The sequence below is a fragment of the Camelus dromedarius genome, chromosome 1 (assembly GCF_036321535.1).
Source record: "Camelus dromedarius isolate mCamDro1 chromosome 1, mCamDro1.pat, whole genome shotgun sequence".
Classification (NCBI taxonomy): domain Eukaryota; kingdom Metazoa; phylum Chordata; class Mammalia; order Artiodactyla; family Camelidae; genus Camelus; species Camelus dromedarius.
The window spans coordinates 66222979-66246151 of record NC_087436.1 but is presented as its reverse complement, the minus strand read 5'-3'; the positions used below and the strand labels follow the sequence as shown (position 1 = coordinate 66246151).

General features: G+C 29.8%; 1 protein-coding gene across 1 annotated transcript in view; it reads left to right on the top strand.

The window, feature by feature from the left end:
• The window catches only part of TECRL (trans-2,3-enoyl-CoA reductase like), an 86326-nt gene that overhangs the window by 16343 nt on the left and 46810 nt on the right, over positions 1–23173 (top strand). Inside the window, exon 2 of the mRNA XM_010995684.3 lies at positions 9581–9632. Within this exon, the coding sequence (XP_010993986.1) occupies positions 9581–9632 (52 nt within the window). The remainder of the gene's footprint in view (positions 1–9580; positions 9633–23173) is intronic.

Below are 23173 nucleotides of genomic sequence, written 5' to 3'. Positions count from 1 at the left end.
AGACCTAAATAGACATTTTTTCCAAAGACATACAGATGGCCAATTAAGTACATGAAAAGATGCTCAAAAATCACTAATCATCAGGGAAATGCAAATCAAAACCACAATGAGACATAACCTCATTGGCTATCTATTGGTTATAGCAGATATCATTAAAAAGACAAGAGATAACATGTTTTGGCCAGAATGTAAAGAAAAGGGAACCCTTGTGCACTTGCTGGTAGGAATATAAATTGGCACAGCCTCTATGGAAACAGTATGGAGGTTCCTCAAGAAATTGAAAATAGAATTACCATATAATCCAACAATCCAACTTTTTAGTATATATTCAGAAGAAACAAAATCACCATCTCAGAGATATCTGTGCTGTCATGTTTATTAGCAGCACTATTTACAATAGTCAAGGTATGGAAACAACCTAAGTATCCATCTACAGATGAATGGATAAAGAAAATATGTATATATATTATATATATGTGCATTATATATATTCAATGAACTATCATTAAGTCTTTAAAAAGAAGGAAATTCTGTCATTGCAACAACATATTATGCTAAGAGAAATAAGCTAGGCAGAGAAAGACAAATACTGCCTGGTGTTACGTATATGTGGAATTGAAAAAAAAGTTAAACTCATAGAATAAGAAAGTAGAAAAGTGATTGTTGCTGGCTGAAGTTTGAGGGAAATAAAGAGAAGTTGGTAAAAGGGTACGAACTTCCAGCTGTAAGAAGAATAAGACCAGAGGATCTATTGCATAACATGATGACTATAGCTGATACCACTGTATTGTAAAATTGAAATCTGTTAAGAGAGTAGAACTTAAATGTTCCCACCAAAACCAAAAAGGGTAATTAGGTAAGATGATGAATATGTTAATTAACTCAACAAGGGAATCCTTTAACAATGTATATGTGTATCAATTTACCACATTGTAACTTTTAAATATCTTAACCATTTAATCTGTCAGTTATGCCTAAATAAATCTGAAAAAAATTAATAAAACATTTAATAAATGTATGCACAAAACTGTAAAGCCAGTTAATAAGATATTTTATTATACATATAAGATAATTAAATAAATTGAATATATTAGGTACTCTATGTCTCCACTGAATATTAATTTCTTCAGTGAATGTTTAATGATTACCTAATATGTTTCTAGTAGGTGATACTGAAAAAATTTTTGACAGCAGAAGGGGGATGATTTTAAACATAGGAGATCAAATCAGTAAAGCTCAGATTTCCCTGACAATGAAGTTGAAAATTTACGGTTTATATAAACACTCTGGCTTGAAAAATTCAATATTGGTTTCATTAATGGAGTAGAAGCAGTTTTTGGCTTAACCCATATAGCATTCAGTTCTGCATTTTTAAATTTGTGATCACTGTGAGCCATCCATGTCAATGTGTTAAATATTCAATTGTATATGTAAGTTTGCAGCTATGAAAACAACTTAGTGTTGGAGATATACATTTGAGGGTATGGAAATATATGGCCTTCAAAGTCATGGAAATGCATTGATCAGAATTCCAGATAAAGCATGATATAACGTAAAGAGATGTAATGAAGATGTTGATGATTCATGGCTCATTTAATCATCAAATATTTTTCAGATTTTCAGGCACATTACATAATAAATTTTTCACTATTCTAAGATGATCAATACTCAGAGTTTGTTTAATTGTTGAGGATGAATTCATCTGTGAACATGCAATACACACAATGAAATTTGAAAAGCAATGCCATCGCTTTCAGTGGCTGGCACTATGTCATTGCATTTATGAGGGCAGTGAGCCAGTGGTGCAGAAGTAATTGTAGCATCTATCTCTGTGGTTTGATGTCAAACAACTAATCAATAATATGAACTTTCTAAAGTTGGTTTTTCTCCCTAATTATTTTTGCTTGAAACTCATTTCACAGTCTCCATATTTTAAAAACTGTAGCATAAATACTGAAGTAGAAATATTGAAGTAGATAAAAAGAAATGTATTACCATCACTTCAGAATTTGAAGTGATCTCTGATGTTTGGGGAATCCTTTTAAAACTATCCATCGAGGGTATAGGATATGAGGGTCTCTTCACATCCATAGATTAAATCTAGTTATCTAAGAAAAAATCCTACCACTTTTTGAATATAGACAATACACAACACATAACAGTAGTCTTCAGTCTAAATTAATCAATGACTCCAAATAATCAATGATGGACAATAACAAAGGTTTAATTCACACCCATATGACATGCCAATGTGGATGAGATGTGGCCATGCTCTGAGCTCTCTTTCCTGCAACCAGGTTGATGAAGCAGCTCTTGTCGTTGTCATGTCAGCTTCCAAGTAGAGTGAATAGAGTAGGGGTATCATAGTCACTATAGACTGCTATAAAGTTACATAGACTGGTCACCTTTTAAACAACAAAAATTTATTTCTCACAGTTATGGAAGCTGGAAGTCTAAGATCAAGGTGCCATCATGGCCAGGTTCTGGTTAGGATCCCCTTTGAAGCTGCAGTCTATTTTCTAATTGTATATACAGCACTAAGAATTCTCTGGAGTTTCTTTTATAAGGGCACTAATTCCTTCATGAAAGCTCCACCCACATGATTTAATTACCTCCCAAAGACTCTAGCTCCTAATAACATCACATTATGGAACAGAATTTCAACATGGATTGTGGGACACAAAAACATTTTCAGTCCCTAACAGTTGCTGAACCACACACACTCTGGCTCTTAAAGCTTCTGCTTGAATATTAAACATTTGTTTCCTCTCATTATTTCACTGGTCAATCAGTGTCATGCCTGAGTTCAACATGGGAGAGACACCAAATATTCCCTCTGGGAGGCCTGCCCAGGGAGGAACAACCAATATTTTGAACAATTATAAATCTACTTGAGTAAGCAAACTCTTTGCAATGAAGTTATTTCCTCCAAAATTTGTTTCAAAGTTCATTCACTTTAATCATATGCAGAGCCCCAATTTCTCACTCAAATTCTATTAATTGATTTGCTTAGATGAAACAATCTAGCTGCTTGTTTTAGATGAAACAATTAGGCTGCCTGTGTTCTCAAGAAAGACAAGTGACACGTGTAGCAAGCGAGTGCAGGAACAAGTCCAAGAAATGAGAGAACATACACTCATCAAGGTATAAGCCAGAAGCTCCCAGATGTTTTTGTGCCTTTTAAGACCTATTGTTTGAAATGGACTTTGCCTCTTCTATCCACATTTCATTGTCCAAAGCAAGCCAAAGATCCCAGTCTAACAACCAGCATCACTTTTTAGAGAAGTGGAGATCAATAGAACAAATATTTGCTAAAATAACTAATTTGTCTTTAGTTTCCAAGAACCATTTAAATTATCCTTCTCTTGGTAGGACAATAAATGTATTTTAGGAAGAAAAGTGTTCAAATTGGATGGGTTTAAATATTTGATGCTTAAAGAGGTAGGTAAAATCCTACTTTTTTTTTTTTAGAAAACTGGCTACCCATAACTCATTTCCCAAGAAATAATATGAATCTTAAAATGGGGATTTCCTTGAGTCACCAAGGTAATAAACCTTACATTTTAAGATCTTATGCATTATAAAATTTTGGTTTTGTTTTCTGTTACTTTTTTGTTTTGTTTTTTGCTGAAATTCAGTTTAACTGCACTGTGCATCTTTCAAAAGCAGACACTAAGTAACTTGAATATTAAGGTTAAATATTTATATGACTGATGAATAGTTTCAGATTTATTATAAAACTAAATATGTGACATATTTCACAGTGGTACCATGTTAGTTTCATTTCTGTGTATAGAAGTTGAAATTTGAGTGTATTTTTTTAAAGTTAAATTTAATCGACATGTATCTTTAATATCATCAGTAGAAAATAGTAAAAAGTTAATTATACAATAGAGTTAACATCTCAGGTGATCTACAAACCTGATGTAAGTATTTAAAAAGTAAACATCTCTCTTCTGAATTTGTAATCTGTACAGTGAAATGACTGAACTATATATTTCTCTTCCTTGTCCCTTCTTAATGACTAATATTTTTAATAGTTCTTTACCACTTGAAAGCAAATACTCAAAAGTTATCAGCTTAAAATAAAGACCATTGTTTATCTTATTATTCTGTTATTTGGTGATTTAGCATACAGCTGCTCAGCAGATCTGCTGACATCTGCTGGGCTCTCAAGCCTGCTGCCAGGTCGCTGCTGCTTGGTCACTGATCTGGGAATGAATGATCTCTAGGAAAGGGTGTAACTGGGCCACATCTCTGTCATCACTGGGGAAGCTAACTCAGGCTTCTTTACATGGTGCTGATCAGGGATGTTAGCACAAAGACTAGGAATACATGGCCTCTTGGGTGTTAGATTTGCAACTGGCACAGCCTCACTTTCAACACATGCTTTTGGTTCAAGCAAATCACAAGGCTAGCTTAAATTTAACGTCCAGGGAAGTAAACTCTACTTGAGGGGAGGATCTGCAAAATATTCCGGCTATTTTTACAATCACCATAATAGTACAGGATAAACTATAATTTTTATTACTAATAAGTAGGATATATACATACATACATAAACACAAAACAGATGGATATCTACTATTGATACTGAGTTCATTATTACTTATCACTTCCATTGTAATTTTCACTATATTTGAGACTATTCAAAATAAATTTCATGGCAATAATAATTGAAGTATGCATAAATGTCATATTTCCCTTTTAAAACTAAAGATGAAGTGATTTTGGTAAATGTCCTTGTCACTGTCACTGCAAACCAAGTGGAAACCAATTATGTTTTAATCAATAATTTTCAACAGACTATAAACTTACTTATTCCAAGAAAGCCTTTTTATTCTGATCATCACTAGTCAATTGTATCACTTAATATGGACTCTGAAATATTTTACAGTTTGAAAGAGTGTAAGAAGAGTCAAACTGGAGTTAAAATATATCACAGGGACTTTTTCTTTTCTCTTTAGTTTTATTTGCATACATTTTAATGAACTGTCTTATTAATGTAAAATTTTTGTGTTTATGGAAAAATCACTTTTTGAAAGAAGTGAATATAAATTAATTTGGATTATGCATATTTACATTGATTTTGAAGTTGAATGATTAATCAATAGAAAATAAAATATTCATTTGTTAACTATCTTCACATAGCAGTTAATTTTCATGTAATAATATGTGTGACTATTTGAAAAGGAAAATGATTGTCATTTGTTCACTAATGTTTTTAACATATATTTTTTCTTAATGATTACTTATTAGTTTGCTCATAGGTAATACTATTTTATTTGAAATAGTTCTTCAGTATTTAGACAGAAATTACTTCATTTAATATGATTTGGGCTTTATGATTTCAGTTATATCATGTAAACTCTCCTGAGTGCAAGGATTATTTTCTTGGCTTCATAAACTTGCAGTAGGAAAGCATAGTCAAAGTCACCTATGAAGTAATCATAAATGTTAATTCACCAAGCTTTATTTTATTCTTAAAAATGTGCTTTTAACTCTGGTGTTTACGATTCCCTCTAGTTCTAAAATATTCTCACCTAGGATACAAAACATATTCTAAAACTTCCAGAAAGAGTATTCACCATGAAAAATTCTGTGTTCTTAAAATCTGAATTATTTTCCGACTTATAAAATATTACTTCTTTTTGTACTTTTTAGGGTATCCAGCTCTAATTTCAATTTTAAAATTTCTTCTTTATTTTCAATATTTTAGAATTTCAAGCTATAAGACAGAAAACAAGTATATAGAAAGTCATTTATTCAATAAATAATATATAAAGACTACTATTTTTGTATTAAATAGAAATAAAATGACTTAGTGATAGACACTACAAATAAATATTCTAGTCAATAAGAGACATTCAGTTTTATTGAAGGATTACAAAAATTAAATATTAGTCTTAGAGTAGCTATTGAAATTGTATTTATTTATGCCTGCAATGTTATAATATAATAACTATACCAAAATTATATGTAATAAAATTAGATATCCAGTCATATTTTTACCATATTTTTCCCTCTTCTTTTATATTTACAATATTTATATGATATATATGTATATGTAATAAAAATAAAAATAATATCTGGGCTATATGCCTAAATAAAATTTACATATACATATAATTTACTGGGGAGTGAAGTATTTATTTAAAAATACATTATTCAGATTAATATATTTTTGAAACTTTCTATGGTGAAGATTTTAAAGAATTTATTTTATGTTTTAATGTTTATTTTGTTTTTGAATTAAAATGAAGTTGACCAAATGTGTTATTGCAATATATTTATAATATTAAAAACTGAAATATATATGGATACATATATATTATTTTGACATAACAAAAACTCATTTTAAGTAATTCATTATAGTTTATAAAGAAATAAAATTGGTATGATACAAAATAATTTTCCAATTTCTTAAATAGTAAATGAAATATAGTTAAACTTAAAACAATTAAATTTTATTAAAACTGATATTTCTGCATATTTGTAGTATCATGTCAATTTTATTCATGGTGAAAATACTTGATATTCTATAAAATACCAAACATGTTTTGAATTTATAAAAATGTTTTCATATAGATCGCTTATTGCTTATTTGTATTTTAGTTACAATCTGAAGATTACTTACTAGTAAAATAACATTTGTTTACTTAGAAAACTCCTCGTCCATCCTGAGTAAAGTATATGGAACTATTTTATGTGTCTTTATATTTTATATGTACTATAGTGTGTCTTTAGTAGAAACATTTATTTACAGAGTTTACTAACAATTTTTGGTTTGCACATTGCAATTACTCTGTCAAACAAATTTCAAGTTGTTTTTCCTTACCACTTAATTTTCATTTCTTTAAGTAGGATATTTTTTGTTTTGGAGGTAGTTTGAAGATATCTGTTCATTTCAATGAGTTCCTGAGAAGTGGCTAGAATACAGTTTTAAAAAGTAGTAGTAGTACAAAAAAAAAAAAAGGGTTTCTTTACTGCAGTATTTTCATATGGGGCAAATTCAGGCAAATCCTGTTTCACTTAAATGTGGAAAGCTTTTCCTAAGTTCATCAACTTAAGTGTTGAATAAAGCAATAATGACCCAAAACTCAACTATGATCAGTTGAAATTTAGAGGTAAAATTTTGGTTCAACAAACAAACATCATTTACCTTGTCCTACTTAACATTTTAAGATTAATTTCTTCTGATGAGAAAGAAACATTTAAGAAGAGAACTTCAGGATTTCAGATGTTAGAATACTCATTTCTCTCATATGCACAATTAATTGTTATTTACAAAAGTGAATAAATTATTGTAATGATAGCTTCTTCTTTTTAAGAGCTTGTAAAACTAGCTACAAAGTAGAAGTTATTATGAATAAACTTACTGATGAAGCTACGGAGGCATAAATTTAGTAATCAGAAATTCTTTTATGCTCTGTTAATTATCATCTTTTCTTCTCTTTGTGCTCTGAGTACAACTAAAGTACTGAAAGAGTTGATCAAGCACAGTCAGTCTTGTGGCTAATTGAGCAACACTGTCTGAATCATTTAATGGTTAATTATATTTTTCCTGCTGTATTTGACTAAAATTATTCCAGAAAGGGCAGTTCTAAAAGATTTATTCAAAATCAGCCCTTTTCTAACATGTGAAAGTGAAATGTAATTTTAAAAAAATAACGAATTAAAAACTTTGTGAAAAGCTTGTAATAATAACCCACTTCCCACATGTAGATTTCTTTCAGGAAAGCATAATCTTAGGCTAGAAAGTTTGCAAATTCAGGAAAAAATATGTATATGTCAATTAGAAGACTGTCTTTAATGTATTGTAGTTTGGGGAAAAGCATACAGCTTTTTCATAATAATCTACTTGTGAAAGATTTTCATGTAAGATCAAGGAACTGTTTTCACGTGACTTTGTACTCACAACTTAATTGTTGACTTCAATTTTATTACATGCTATATGGTGTACCACATGTTAAACACAAACTATAATACTCTAGGTCATTGTGTTCAAGATTGTTGGAACCACCAGCAGATAAACACAAGATTATGTGCCCTCATAAAGAGGAAGTTGAGCATTCAGCAAACCCTAACTATGAGTTGTTAATCATGAAAATCACCTGTTTTTTTGAGATTAGATGGCCCTTGAAAAGACTGATAGACAAATATCTGTTATTCTAGTGAATTTTAGGCATTCCCTGTCAGAAGAAGCAACATATGATAGTGCTTTGTGATAAGTAACAGTGAGATAAAGCAATGAACACTGTTAAAACAAACCATCACATTTAAAAATATAATTCAAATATCAAAGTTATAATTAAAATATAATATATTCAAGCATACATACATATATATCAGTGTCTCTAAAAACTTTTTTCAAATATTTCCTAACATCTTCCAGAGAAGAACAATGCTATGAAATATTTAAAATTTCATACCAACATAATTATTTGGGGTCCTTTTGTTATTTACAGCATAACACAAATGGGGACTAATATTATTCTTCAGTGTTTAAATCTAAAAACTTTCTTATTTAGTAAACTGTATACGAAAAAGAAATCAGACAAAAATTTTCTGAATGGTATAGCATATACTTGGCTATGGGAGGGACTGGAATATAGTAAAATAAGTGTATACATTGTTATACTTTTGATATGTAATATTAAATATAATAATGTTAGCAAGGACTTCTTGGAGAATTATTATGTGCCATCGCTTTATGTACATTTTTTTCATTTCATTTTCTAAAAACAGCCATAAGATTTTAGAGTAGCAAAATAAAATCATATATATAATATTCTATACATGTTTAAAGAAAGGAAATAAATTTTTATTGAATAATTGTGAAAATGTCTTTGATGTAGACTTTAAAGAATTGTTGGGTTTTTCATAAGCCAATGGAAGGAATCAGAGATGAAGGAGAATTTCAGTTTGCAAGTTTGATGTGAACAAAGTCAGAAAGTCGAAAATATTGTGATAACTTGAGGTATTTGGATAGAATTCTTATCTTTATGAATTCTAATGTTTAGATAAAGAAATATTTATTTTATTCATTTTTCTAATAATAGAGTTAATTTTAGTAGATTAAGATGAAATAATTGGTCAAACCATTATATACTTAAGGAATCAAAAAAATACAATTCAATATAAATTTTGATAGACTTAGTATTTTTGGATGGAAGTTTTAAAAACATAACTAACTTGGGGGCTTAGACAGGTTATTTTTTTCCTCATGATATTCTGAAGGAAAACATCCCTTTTTTGTCCATATAAATCAGTTTTATATCCCTGGACTCCTCTGGTAAACTCCTTTACTTTCTCTCTTTCTTATTAAGTTACTCATACGTTTAATTGATGGTCTCAAAATTACACCATTATTGTTAAATACAAATCTAAAACTTTCGGAAAAAGATTGACTCAATGTTTCATGACTGTCAAAGCAGTAGTGACTAAAGAGCTAAACAAAACAGACTGGTTATTTTGTACTAATTTTATATTTTAAACATATTAAATTATGTTTTCTTCTTAAATATATCTCAAGGAAATTAACATTTTTTCTTACAATTTTTACTATTTTCCTTTTCAGATGACACAAAAATCTACTATTCATGATGTTAAACAAAAATTTCACAAAGCATGTAAGTTTTTAATATAATTTTGAGTTTATATTATAGTTTTTTTCTCAGATTGGTTCAAATTTATCTGTAAGAATAAGTTTAATATTTTGATGAATGTGTGGACACCACATTTTTATGTGGATCTCAGAAGTAATATTATGCTAAACACCTCTTCACCATGAACATTTTCATATCTAACTTTCTAATTCATGCTTTAATATTCAACATTCTTTTAATTTTTTATTTGAACTTTTAAAATTCTAATAAGAAAGTCCTATGTATGAAAGGCATTAATCAATACAAGGTATTTCTTTATATTAAAGCAAATATAAAACAAAATTTTTCCTCCATGCATTTATATTGGTCAAATCTCTTCCACATAGGAATTATTTACATAATGTATTTAAATTATGTTCTTTAACTTTATTAATGGCTACATTTACCTCACTAAGAGATTTCCTATTATTATTTATGGGGAAATATTTGTATGTTTGTCTAATTTTTATTTTTACAACTTTTCAATCAGTTTACCTACATCTGTTAAGCATACTGATAATGTTTAAAATCACTAGTTAACAATTTTTAATAAACTTAATTTTTTAGAGCAGCTTTAGATTCAAAGCAAAATTGTGTAGAATATACACAGAGGTCCCATTCCCCTTGCCCCACGCATAAACAGCGTCCTCCAGCATAAACATACAGAGTGGTGCATTTGTTACAATCTCTGAACCTTCACTGACACATCATTATTACCCAAAGTCTATAGTTTACATTAGAATTCATTTTTAGTGTTGTACATCTATAGATTTTGCTAAGATCCATTTTAAATATTTTGGATTTAGTTGAACAACATTTCTTTTCTAAGAATATTTAAAGCTCACAATTTAAAATACATCAAATTGTTTAATAATACTTGGGAGTAAATAGGTAGTAGTTTCATCATTTTCAGTATTTTCTTTCAGGAAAAATGTAGAACATTTACTGGATACCTTCTGTATATATCACATTATGCTAGGCTTAATGAATAATTACAAAAGATAAAAGATGCCTCATTAACCTTCAAATAATTGCTCATTAGGAAGATTCAATATGTATACATAAAGAATATAGACATAAAACATAAATAGTCAATGTATATAAAGTTTATTTATATTTGGGACAAATCTATTTAGAATTTTTAATAGAAACATAAATCATATACAGGATGGAATAGAATTACTTGAAACATGTTTAGCCAGTTTAACATTACTGAGGAAGGTGAGTGCTGATATTTCACTATAAAGACATGTAGGATTTGGATATGCATTAAAAAACCAGAAATGCATTGTAGTAGAGAAAAAAAGAATAAAACAGAAGTATAGAGATCTGTCATGGATTAATTCTCTAGCTTTTTTTAGCTTGTTAATTAAATTCCCTGTATATTCATGCCAATATTTTCTAAGTTATTGAAAACACCAAATTTGTATTTTAGGACATATTCTATGTGAAAGATGTTACCCTGGTAATTTCCACAAGTATGTCCAGTTTATTTAAATTTTAAATGCATATGCTTTGTTAAGCTAGCAATTGAATTGCCATCCTTGCAAAAACTTAGAACAATCTTATCTAATAAAGTAGTTTCAGAAAGTTTGGATTGTGGTAATAAGTGCAAAGACATCTGAAAAAGACCTTTTTACTATTAAGTAGAAAGATACAAGAAAATGATTTTATATAAGTTAATAATGACTGTATAAAACAAATATTTATTATTGTCTGAAAACAAGGAAACTAATCAAAATTTAATGTATGTGTTAAGAAGAATGTGCAGTCACCTTGATGTGTAATTTTATGACTATTTTATGTTAGTTTGTATCTATACACCAACAGAACAACAACATGGCAACTTAAAATTTTAGAGCCAGTTCTATGTGTATGTGTTCCAGAGCCTATTTCTAGTAATTGGGAAAATGAGGTTAAGTAGCTTGCAAAACATCCTAGAAATATCCAGTTTCAGAATTGGACAATTGAAAATGTGACAGTAATATGGTTAGCCTTAATCAAGACATAACAATTTCTTGATACCTATTATACACCTATTATTTTAGTCACTTTTCTAAGCACAGTTCTACACTTTAATAGCTTTAAGTAAATTATATCTTTTTCTACTTTTTCAAAATTACCTTTACTTTAAAAGTATATCCATCACTCAAAGAAAAATAATATTCAGGAAATCTTGCACTTAATACACTGTATTTCAAAAACTCATTGGTTTTTTTAGCTTTCACAAAGGACAGGAACACAAACATTTTTTGCTGTATCACATTACAGAGAAGTATCTAAAAGTCAACTAAGTTGGACATTATGTTTAATATATTTGGAAATGGTGAAAGGAAATGAAGAAATATTGATAAATCTAACAATATATATTGTATATATAATGGTTAAAAAAGAGTTATGTATTGATTGCCTTAATATTTTATCTTTTTAGCATATTTTAAAATTGGACAGCAATGAATATTTTCTTCAAATTGATAAATTATTTAAACAATAAATATCATAAGTATTATATATAGTTATATTTTTATAACTACAGTTGTTATATAACCACAGTTTTATAACTATAAGATTTTTTACAGTTGACTTCTTTATTTTCTGACATCAAATCATTTTTTTTTATTATGGTATTTCTGATGCTGTTTATTTTCAGGCCCTAGAGTTACAATAGAAACTGTTAATTTTTTAAAGAAAAAAATATATGAAACTCTTATCAGAAGACTGGGTTTCCTGAGGGAAAATTCTCCTTACATGTCTTTTATCTCTGTCCTTTGTTCTCTTAGGTGTTCTGACTCATCTTGATTTCTTGTCTTCCTCCTAGTTTTCTGGCTTGTGTCAGTTCAACATTTTTCTTAGCTCTGTTTTAGAACTTTCTTTACTGTGATTTTCCTTGTCCTATAGAGTGACTATCTTATGCTCTTCTAAAGCTCATAATTTTTCAGTTCTGCTTTGTTGTGAGTCATCTTTTAGATTACACTGGTGACACCACAGCAATCAGAATGGTGAAGATGTAGAAAGAGGAGGAACTATAATGACAATGTTAGCTGTTAAGGCAAAAAGGGAAAGAACAATGGTTTTCATGAAAAAGAAATACTATAAATTGTATATATGTATACACACAAAAATATAATTTTGCCCATTTCTCTTATTTTTAGTCAATGTACCAAAAATGGTGAAATGTCCTCAGCTGCTAATCCTCCACTAGTCTTTTTTTTTAATCTCCTACCATCTGTTCATTAAGACTTGTAATTATCATTCTTGCTTGTATCTTGAAGTCTTTCCTGGAGAGCCTCAGTGATTTTCACACTCATATCTCTATATATCACACTCTGTTCACTCTCATCTTCTCACAAATGTGTCACAGAGAAAGTAAACTTTGTTTTCAAAACTGAGATGAAGAATAAAGAATTATACAAATCCAGGTGACACTGTGCCTACAATTCTGTGAATATTTTTTTAAGATTTCAAGAGGCTTAAAAAAAACCAAAGAACCCTCCCATATGCATACTACCACATATTCTAGGTAAGTTGGATAACCCTATTTCATGTTACTGAATTCAACAACTATTCCATGTATTCTTTATTCTGAAGGTAATTTATTCCTCTTTTGGCATAAATTTAACTTTATTGGAATAATTGTTAGTAGTTTTGGAAAATAATCGAATTCACAAAGAACCACAACCATGTATATACTAACTTAAATCTGTAATGATGTATTCTATTTAGTGGATTTAACTAATGAACAATCAAAATGTTTGCTCAACAATAAATTCCAGTAAAAATAATCTCTCTGAATGTTAAAAATTATTTTGTTGTGATTTATCATGTTCAAAATTATTTAAATTCCTATAGTCTAGACTTCCATAGAAGAGGGATAAATGTGATACTATGTGCTGATAAAATAAAAGATATATTAAAAAAAATAATTTAAAGAATTCTCAAAGCAAAGGTCTAGTAAACATACTTTTTAGAAATTGTGCCATTACTTGTGGTAAGCCAAGGAATTTCTAAGAGAAATTGGAAAATACCATTGCTGTACAAAGTTGTATAGAGATAGTATTTCATCTCAATAGCTTTTTTTTTCTTAAAAAGAAACACCATTTTTCTAATTTTTGAAAAACTTCCATAGGTTTTGTAGTTAAAGATGGTTTGCAATTATAAAACAAGGTGCCACGAAAGGCATTCCAATGTCATGCATAATATTTAAAAAGTAAGTAGCCACCAATAAGTTATTATGAATGGTCACTTCTATAATTGTTTAGTTGAGGTAAATATCATAATTATAATTAAATATATATATATATATATATATATAATTAAAACCACAATTTTAAAGTTGGGTGAGATATAAAATCCAGTGACTGTTTCAAGAATATTGAATGTAACAGATTAAATGGCATCTACTAAGTGTTTTCAAAGTTAAATAAAAACATATTTCAAAGTTTATATCAAAGCTTACATATATTTGACAAAATTAATTATGTGAGATTTTGATTCAGGTGAGCAAAAGTACCAAACACTTGATGAATTGTTTCTAGGTAATTCATCATAAATATTGTGGATCCTCATTTGAGACATTGAGACAAAAGTTTTAACATATTTTAAAATTTTAAGTAATAAATGCTTTTTAGTGTTTCTTTTTAAATTAAAATAAATTAGCAAAATAAATTAGGATGCTGCAATACTGTGATTTATAATAAAATACATATATATTTGATCTTTGTCCTCTTTTTCTGACATAGAATGCCTAAAACCCTTGAAATTTCCTAGGTGATAACACCAATAAAGGTGTTTCTGTTAACAAGGTGAAATTTGGCTAGGTTGTCAGGTTAACCAACCAAATGATTAGAGGGTGGGGATTTTCAGAGGGGAGAGGGGTTGGAGAGTGAATCAATTGCAAGTGGCCAATCATTTAAGAAATCATGCCCATTTAATGAAGCTTCCACAAAAACCAAAAAGGATAAGGTTCAGAGAGCTTCCCTGCTGTTGAATTAGTGGAGATTCAGAGCAGACATGGAAGCTCCACAACATTCCCCAAACCTTGCCCTTTGCATCTCCTCCATCTGGCTATTCCTGAGGTATATCCTTTTATGATTAGTAAGTAAGATGGTTCACTTGAGTTCTGTGAGCTACACTAGCAACTTAATTGAACCCAAGGAGGGGATCATGGGAATCTCTTAAGTCAGTTAGTCAGAAACATAGGTGAGAATCTGGGCTTGAAATTGACATCCGAGGGGAGAGGGGAGGGCAGTTTTGTAGGACTGAACACTTAACATGTAGAATCTGATGCTATCTCCAGGTAGTGTCAGAATTGAGTTAAATTGTAAGACATTACTGTGGTGTCTTGAAAATTGCTTGTTGGTGTGGGGGAAAACTTTCCCCTACTACACACTTGTTGGAACTGGGTGCAGAACCCAAAGTACATGCTTAAAAACTAAATAAAGAAAAACACAAGAAATAATACCACCACGAAATTAGAATAGTACTCTATGAATTTTTTCTTCTCACAGAATTTGTATGGACTAGTAACATATTTGTCAAAATTGATAAACATTATTAAGAAAATTGTAGGAAATCATGAAGTGGAAGGAAAATGAAAAAAGGAAGGAAAAGGAAAACTATTTCCTTATGACATTTGTCTTGTTTATAGTTATAGCAAGCATCAAAGTTGAGTACTTGCTATGAAATACTGTGATTTATAACATCTTTGCATGTTCTGTTCTAGCCATCTTTTATTAACATTTATAATAATAAAAATAAATAGTTAACTTTCGTCAAATATTCAATGTGTCATGAATCTCCAAAGATAATTCCATGTAGCAAATTTTACAAAATACAACTCTATGAATCATCCAGCAGAATTATTATTTTCTAGTACTACTAAAAGATTACAGATGAAAGTCTTTAACAAAAAAGATAAAATAACTTGCCCAAGGTCACATAGTTAAAGTGGCAGAGCTGGAATTTAAACTCAGTGAATATGACTCTGGACCCTGGACTCTAATCACTAAACTCTATTGCCTCTGTTTTACTGAGTCATATTTTTTGTTAATTTCTTCAGGAAGAAATCTAAATAGCACCTATGTATCTCTGTTGGGAGAGGTTATCACTAGTCTCATTTGCAAACAGGGAACTAACTAGAAGTTATTTTGGAAATTATGCAATAAATAACACATAGAATACTTCACAATTGGTTACAATAACTGAAGTCCTTGTCTAATGCCATATGGCACCATAAGACCAACTATTAAATTAAAAACAGCTGTTAATACGAATAAAAGGAAAAAATTCTAATGTGGCTTGAAATTGCAAATGAAATTTTCTACTGCTGGACTAATCTAAGAATTAGTAATATATGAACTGGGGTAAAAAATAATGACAATCAGCTGAAGTGTAATTTGTGAACTGATTCTGGGTCATAAAAGAAGTTTCTGAAAGAAAATGCAAAATCATTTTGCCCATGACTAGTATGTCATCTATTAGTTGACAACACCATAAAAGTTTCAGTGATGTTTATAATCTATTGGACCACTTGTCTCTGCAGCTCCCAAAAAGAGCCCTGGGAAGAAAGCAAAGAAGGAACAATGCAATTAGTAGAACAACTAGTTTCATCCGCATGAAAGGATATATAATTTACTGTAAGAGTTTCAATGCATATACATCCTTGCCAAAAAGCCAGGGGGGTATAAACATTGCTAAAGTTTGAAAGGTTCAAGGAGAGTAACTCAAAACAAAGGTAACAGTAGAAAGATTTATCACATATAGCATAGAGTAATGAGTATTCTCTTGGCGATCTGAAAGGAGCCTCCTGGACAAGGCTGTAGAATACCCTGATCTCTCAACAAAAGAAGCAAGAAAAATGATAAATGTCACCAAGGAAAGAAGTGGCAGAATGTTTTCATTAAAAAAGCCCTCTACTGCTAACTCAAGAAGTAGCTAACGTACTTTCTCTAATAACTTCCTCAGCAAAAGGAATTATGAGCTTTGTCAATAATTTACATAGAGAAATAGATAATTTGGTAGGTTATTTATTCTTCAGTAAGTCAAAATTACATTTTCTGAAAGTTATGGGAATTAAGTGGCTATTCACCTTCTAGAAATTTAATCAATAAGATTCTAAAGGATCATTTACAAGTACGCAGCAATATCACCAAATTTTTTATATTACATGTAGATTTCAAAATTGAGTTAATAAAACCTGTCAGTGTTGATGTTCTGATCTTCGAAGAAATTCTAAGAAATGTGCCCCTGTAAAGTAAGAAACTGGATTATATGGGCCTTCCTGAACTGAAAATAACAAAAGAGATCTGTCAGTTAGCTGTATCCTTGATGACTTTGAAAAAATTTCAGGAAAAATGTGAAATTTCATGAACTATATTTCACCTATTTAAATTTCGGCAGGATTTTTAAAATATCTCTTCTTCATTTAGCATTCTGTATGCATCATTTAAATTTTATGCCAAATACTGTTAATTTTTTTTCAGTTTTAGAGAAAGAATCATAATTTTGAAGCCAACAGTATTTGGTAATTTACAAAATTTTATTTCATGTGAAATATTTGTGTCCACATAAATAACTCAAACATCACAAACTGTATGTATTTTCAGTTTAATCTTAAAAACACATTTTTTGCTACTATAGTTGAAAAAGTACTTTAGTAGCAAAAATAATTACTCAAGTTAAGTAATTAGGAACTATGCTATGTTACTAAAAAGAGGAGTATTTGTAGTCTAGCCATCAAGACTTTCTGGCATGCAGAACACTCATGTGTGCAAGCACCTACCCATCCACCCACACAAACACACACAAATTGAATGACCACATAAAATTGATTAACATTGAATCTATTAGTTATAAATTATGAAAATTTTATTTTACATTAAAGTTTATCCATGTTACTCTGTGTGGCCACAGATCCGCTCTTGAGCCTCAAAAGTAGCTGATAGGATATTTTTACCTTTCTTTTTCTTCAGTAAATTTCAAAACAGTTCAACAACTTATACATGGTAATAAAGAGGAATGTCAAATCTCTAAAAAAAAAAGTGATTATACAGGCTTTCTTATAAGTTTCCTTGAAATTTCAGGGAAATTGTGATTTATTTTTTCTTAAGATTGGCATATTAATATAAAAATGATAAAGAAAACTAAAGAATGTATCACCAACATAATATCAAGAGCTGCAAACATACTGAAATAATATTTTGAGAAGAAACTACATTTCAAATCTATCCTATTACTCTAGTATGTACTGTAAATCACAAAGTGTAATGATACATTGTTCAAAACAATTTTTATGATAACCTCATAAATGTTTTCTATTTTAAAAATCAGTTAATGATGTAAAGACTAGTACAATTTTGTTGTCTCTAAGTCTTCTTAACTAACTAAAAGGCCCTTGCCATAAGTACATCTCTTAAATGTCTTACTTAAGCCAGTGATTTCTTTGTGGTTTCAATCTAAACCACAATACAAAGCAATGGCACATATTAATATCCTAGGTATTAAAAATGGACTTCTCACTGTGACTACGTTAAAATACTGGTCAAATTTACACTGCTCTGTACTTAATGTCATTGGATACTTCCATAAGTGTTGAGAATTCTATTTATGTATGTGATATGTGATTGTAGAATCTAAGGAGATCAAACTGTCAGGAAGGGATGGCCATTTTGCCAGTCAAGGTTCATGTAATAAAACTGCCGTAACTAATAACAATATGAAAAGTGCGTGAGGTGTGATCTCATATAAATTGTTTTGTCTCTCTTATGGTACAGCCTTTAAAGCTGTGTATTGCTGTGCAATGACAGGGTTATTTTCATTCATCTTTCATGACATGCTGATGTTTCCAGAGCCTGATATTATGAAACATTTTTTTATAATCCCCAAGTACCAAAATAATTAGGTTAGCATATTTGATCTTGAGCATGTACCTACGTTATAGACACATCAACTATTAGAAGAGATAGTCTATAGCAAATGATTGATTTCCAATTTATATTTGAATATGACACTGTGTTAGGACATTTAAATTTTAAAGGGATATAGATATCTGGACAGTGAGAAAGATCGGCTATCATACTCTAAAATGGAATGCTCTCAACAATACAAATTCAGAAAGCACACAAAGAACTAAAACCACTGGTACAAAGTCAAAGATCATCTCCCAAACTTTAAAAAGCATGTCATTTTCTGTTTCTTTTCCCTTTTACTTTTTTTTCTTTCTTTTTAGGAACTTTTGTTTTGTTTTTGACAACTACTGTTTCTGATTAAATGGCATTCAATAGCAGGATTATGGAAATAATGTATGATAAGTAATATAAAAGAGCAAGGGAGCTTATTAAGACATAGCTTGAAGCATTAGTCTCTCTTTCCTGGGATTTTCTTCCTTAAGGAAATTTTCCAAAAGACTGGGAATGCATCACAGTGGAATTCTATGTAAACAATCTAAAAACAAGCACATGAGCTTGGAAAATGTTTTGTTAACAATGCTTTGTTATTGCAAGAAAATGTCGTAAAGTGGGTTATTTGTTCTTATCTGTTTTCTCATCTATCTAGTTGGTTAAAAACATGTTTCATTTTTCATGTTTCATAAAACAGGTCATAATCAAATAGTTTACTCAGATCCTGTTATAAATCTCTTGAAAATATAAATATTATTATTTTTAAATGTGTATATGCTAAATTGTAGAACAATATTCTCTCTAATCTGAAAAGATAGTAGTGTGTCAATGTCTCTTTCACGCATGATTTTTTTCTTTGATTTGTATAACCTTTGTTGGCAAAACAACAAATTCAATAAATAAGATTATTTTTGCAAGATAATAATAGCTTCACCTTTCACTATAATAAAATGAATAATGTACAAGGTAAATTTCCAAAAATATAAAAACTTTAGAGTAAAGCATTATCCATCTATTATTAACATTTTCACTAATATTATGCAGATACTTCTCTATGCCGATACACATAATTTCACCTATTTTATACATTATTCAGTAACAGCTTTTTCTGTCAGTACATTTTCTAGATACATTTTTATGTCAATAGTTTACATCATCAATATTACTGGAGATTTGCTTTTGCTTGAATAAGCAATACAAAATCTCTGGCGCATATATTAAATTGTTCCCATAATAAAGCAATATTATGTATATTTATTGAATGTTGAAAAATATTTACTGAATATTTACCATGTACCATGCACTGATATATTCACTAGGATAATCCATGTTTGTGAACATTAGTCATACTTGAAATCCTAACATGTCCTGCAAATTTTTTCTCCTAATTTACAGACTGAAAACTACTTTTGAATGTCTTTTTTTCACCTTTTCTCAATAATACTGGATATTTATGGAGATTAATTTTTGATAATTGATGAGTGGAAAAATATTTTATGTAGTATTAGATTCTATGTATTGGATGACTAGTGAAGTTTTTCATACTTTTATTTATGATTTTTTATATTTTTTATATTACCTGTTTGTGGTCTTCACCCACATATTTGTTTATTTGGATGTTTTTATTGCCTTAATGATATATAAGGCCTTCATGAATTAGTCTATAGGCCACAGACACCTTTTTTCAAATTTTCTTCTGGAAAAATAAATCTTTTAAATTTAACTTTGTCAATTACTTATTTTATACTTCCTGTTTTGTGTGGCTTATTTAGAAGCATTTATTCATCCTCCAATTTTTAAAAATGTTGATTTGTGTTTTATTTGCACTCTTGTAAGTAATGATTTTATTTTTTACATAAATTGTTTTAATCTCTGGACTATATCCTGGTGTAAGAATGGAGTATAAGATTCTCACCTTTTCAGTTGTCTTATCATTTTTATAATTTTAAATTCCTCTCATATATTAACAATAAATATATACAGCTATTTTCTCTCATTTACATATACTTATACATTTTTTTAACAACATCTAAATTTTAGAGAATCAATTCTACTCTAAAAATGTCTTCCATGATCATTTATATTGTATAATATTGTCTCTGTTCTTTCACTCATAATTTTGATCAGATATTTTCTTGACATCACTTTCATTTATTTTTAGGGCTCCGTGAAGTTGAATTTAGGTATTTTCAGGAACATAATGTTTTGCAAATATTATAATCTTAATATTTATATAATACAGCTATATTTCAGTTTTAATACTTACCAAATATGACCCTGTATAGCACTATTATATTTCCAGCATTTATTTTAATGAGTCCTAGTTCTCTTTCGAAATGGGTTAGAGTAAAATATTCGTAGAATAAAGCCACATTGAAACAGCTTCTAGTCATAGTATCACCTAAATGATTATAGGGTAGTATTACATGGTATTATATGTATATTCTGTGCATTTTAGTATACAGACCTTAAATGTGTGTGAGATTTAATCTAGAAAGAATATTTTACATAGACATATCTATAGTATAATTTTGAAGTTGACTGAGTGGTTATCAAGTAAAATCTGTATATTTTGTCATAATCCACATTACACCACTCATCTAGTTAACTTTTAAAATTTAAATCATTAAGTTTTCTTTCACATAAAACTTCACTTACTATAAGATTCATGTTATTCTAGTTTACTACCTTTCATTCGTCTTATGTTTTGTATTTACCTACCCAACCTTTCTCTATTTTCTTTGAAAGCTCTAGAATCTGGCTAAGAGATTTTGCCTTCATTCTAGGCCTTGGCATTACATTAAAAATTACATCTAAAATAATAACCGTCCAATATATGCCAGTATTAAAACTACTTGATTTTCTGAATTTTCACTTCCACTCTGCTTTCGCTACTTGCTGCCTTGTCCACACCATGAGATTTTTCATTAGTTAGAAGTGAATTCTAATGTTAGAAACAATAAATCACTGGACCATCTACCTTCCAAATATCTCACTCTTTGGCTTCAGGATTTCCAGTTTCTGGAACTCACAAATATACATAATCTCTAGAACACCACCTGTCTTCTGATTTATCATCTAGCTTAACAGTTTATTTTGTACTTTATCAAAACTGCTCTCTCACTGATTGATTCGTATCAAGTTCTCAGCTCCTCTATGCAGTCCTCTCTCCATATCCTTAGAAGATTTATTATTTTAAGCCTCGTTTTTCCTATATCTTCAAATGCTTCCTCTTTATTCTTTTATCAAGACTATCTCAACTTACAAACCACTTTTAGCAATATGATCACTCCTCCAATCCATCACTTAGCAGTCACTTCAAAATAGTTTCCATTGTCGGCATGCCAAAGATCTTTCTAAGGCCACTGCCGTTTCTTTTTTGCTAAGGCAATGGATCATTTTTAGTCATTTGTAACTTGAACTCTCAACTGCTTTTGACATGGTACCCAGCTCTTCTCTTTGATCGTCTTCGTTTTGTTTGTTTGTTGTTGTTGTTGTTTGCTTTTGTATTTAACTCTCTGCCCACTTGATTCTAAGATACTATACCTGATTTTTATCTTCTCTGACCTCTCAGTCTCAGACTCTTTTGAGGACTGCTCATCATTCTGAGGCCTCTTAAATATTACTACTACCCAGGTTCTATCTTCAACGCTTTCCCCTTTGAATTATATATTTATTTTTCTCTTTTTGTGTGCTCTAAACAATTCCATGGTTTAGAAAATATCACAAGTGGATGAATGAAGTCAAAACTGTCTCCTCAGAACTCTCAACTGTATATTAAACAGCCAATGTGGAATCTCAGTAACTTCTATATCTTGCAGACATCTCAGAGCAATTCATTAGTATTTTGACACACAAAGCTCGGGGAATAGATTCAATCTGGAAACATTCAAGGTTTTTCCCAAGTCCCAGTAGGTGAAAACTGAAAAGAAGTAATCCTTGGGACAATATATAATAAAACATACTTCATAGTGAATCATCTTGCAGTGCAAAAATGTCATTAAAATGCCCTATGATTTATTGACATGGAAGATTTTCACCTTCTGAACTGTTTATCTGCCTTAGCTGAAGACTGTTTTTGGATTTCTCAGTATTTATAGTAGTTTGATAATAAGAAGCCATATTCATCCTAGGTGTTTTGTTTATATTTGAAGCTAAAGGGTTTGGAGAATTACAAATTAATGTAAACTTCCCAATCCCAAAACAATTGAAATACCTCAATTATAAGAGCAACTAATCATGTATGTGTGTATATACAGCCATATTATAAGTATATTTATTAAAATTCTTACGCTGTGTGTTACAATGCAATTTTCTGAAAGAGGCCTCTGACTTAAATAAATGACTACTACTAAAAAATATCAATTCTATACTATTGGTATATTTGAAATCTATAAATTACTATAATTCTCAAAATGACAGTTCAAGTTTTTGTAATTAATCTAGATATCTGCAGTAGCTTCCTACTAGATATGTTTGCTCATATATTGACCTGCTCTGGTATCTTACCCTTACTACCTTACTGCTTCCAGCATCAAGTTCAAGCTCCTTATGGCACAGAAGGTCTCCATAATGTCCTTATACTCTTATGTGTATGGGTATGTGTGTTTACCTTGGTGTCAAAGATAA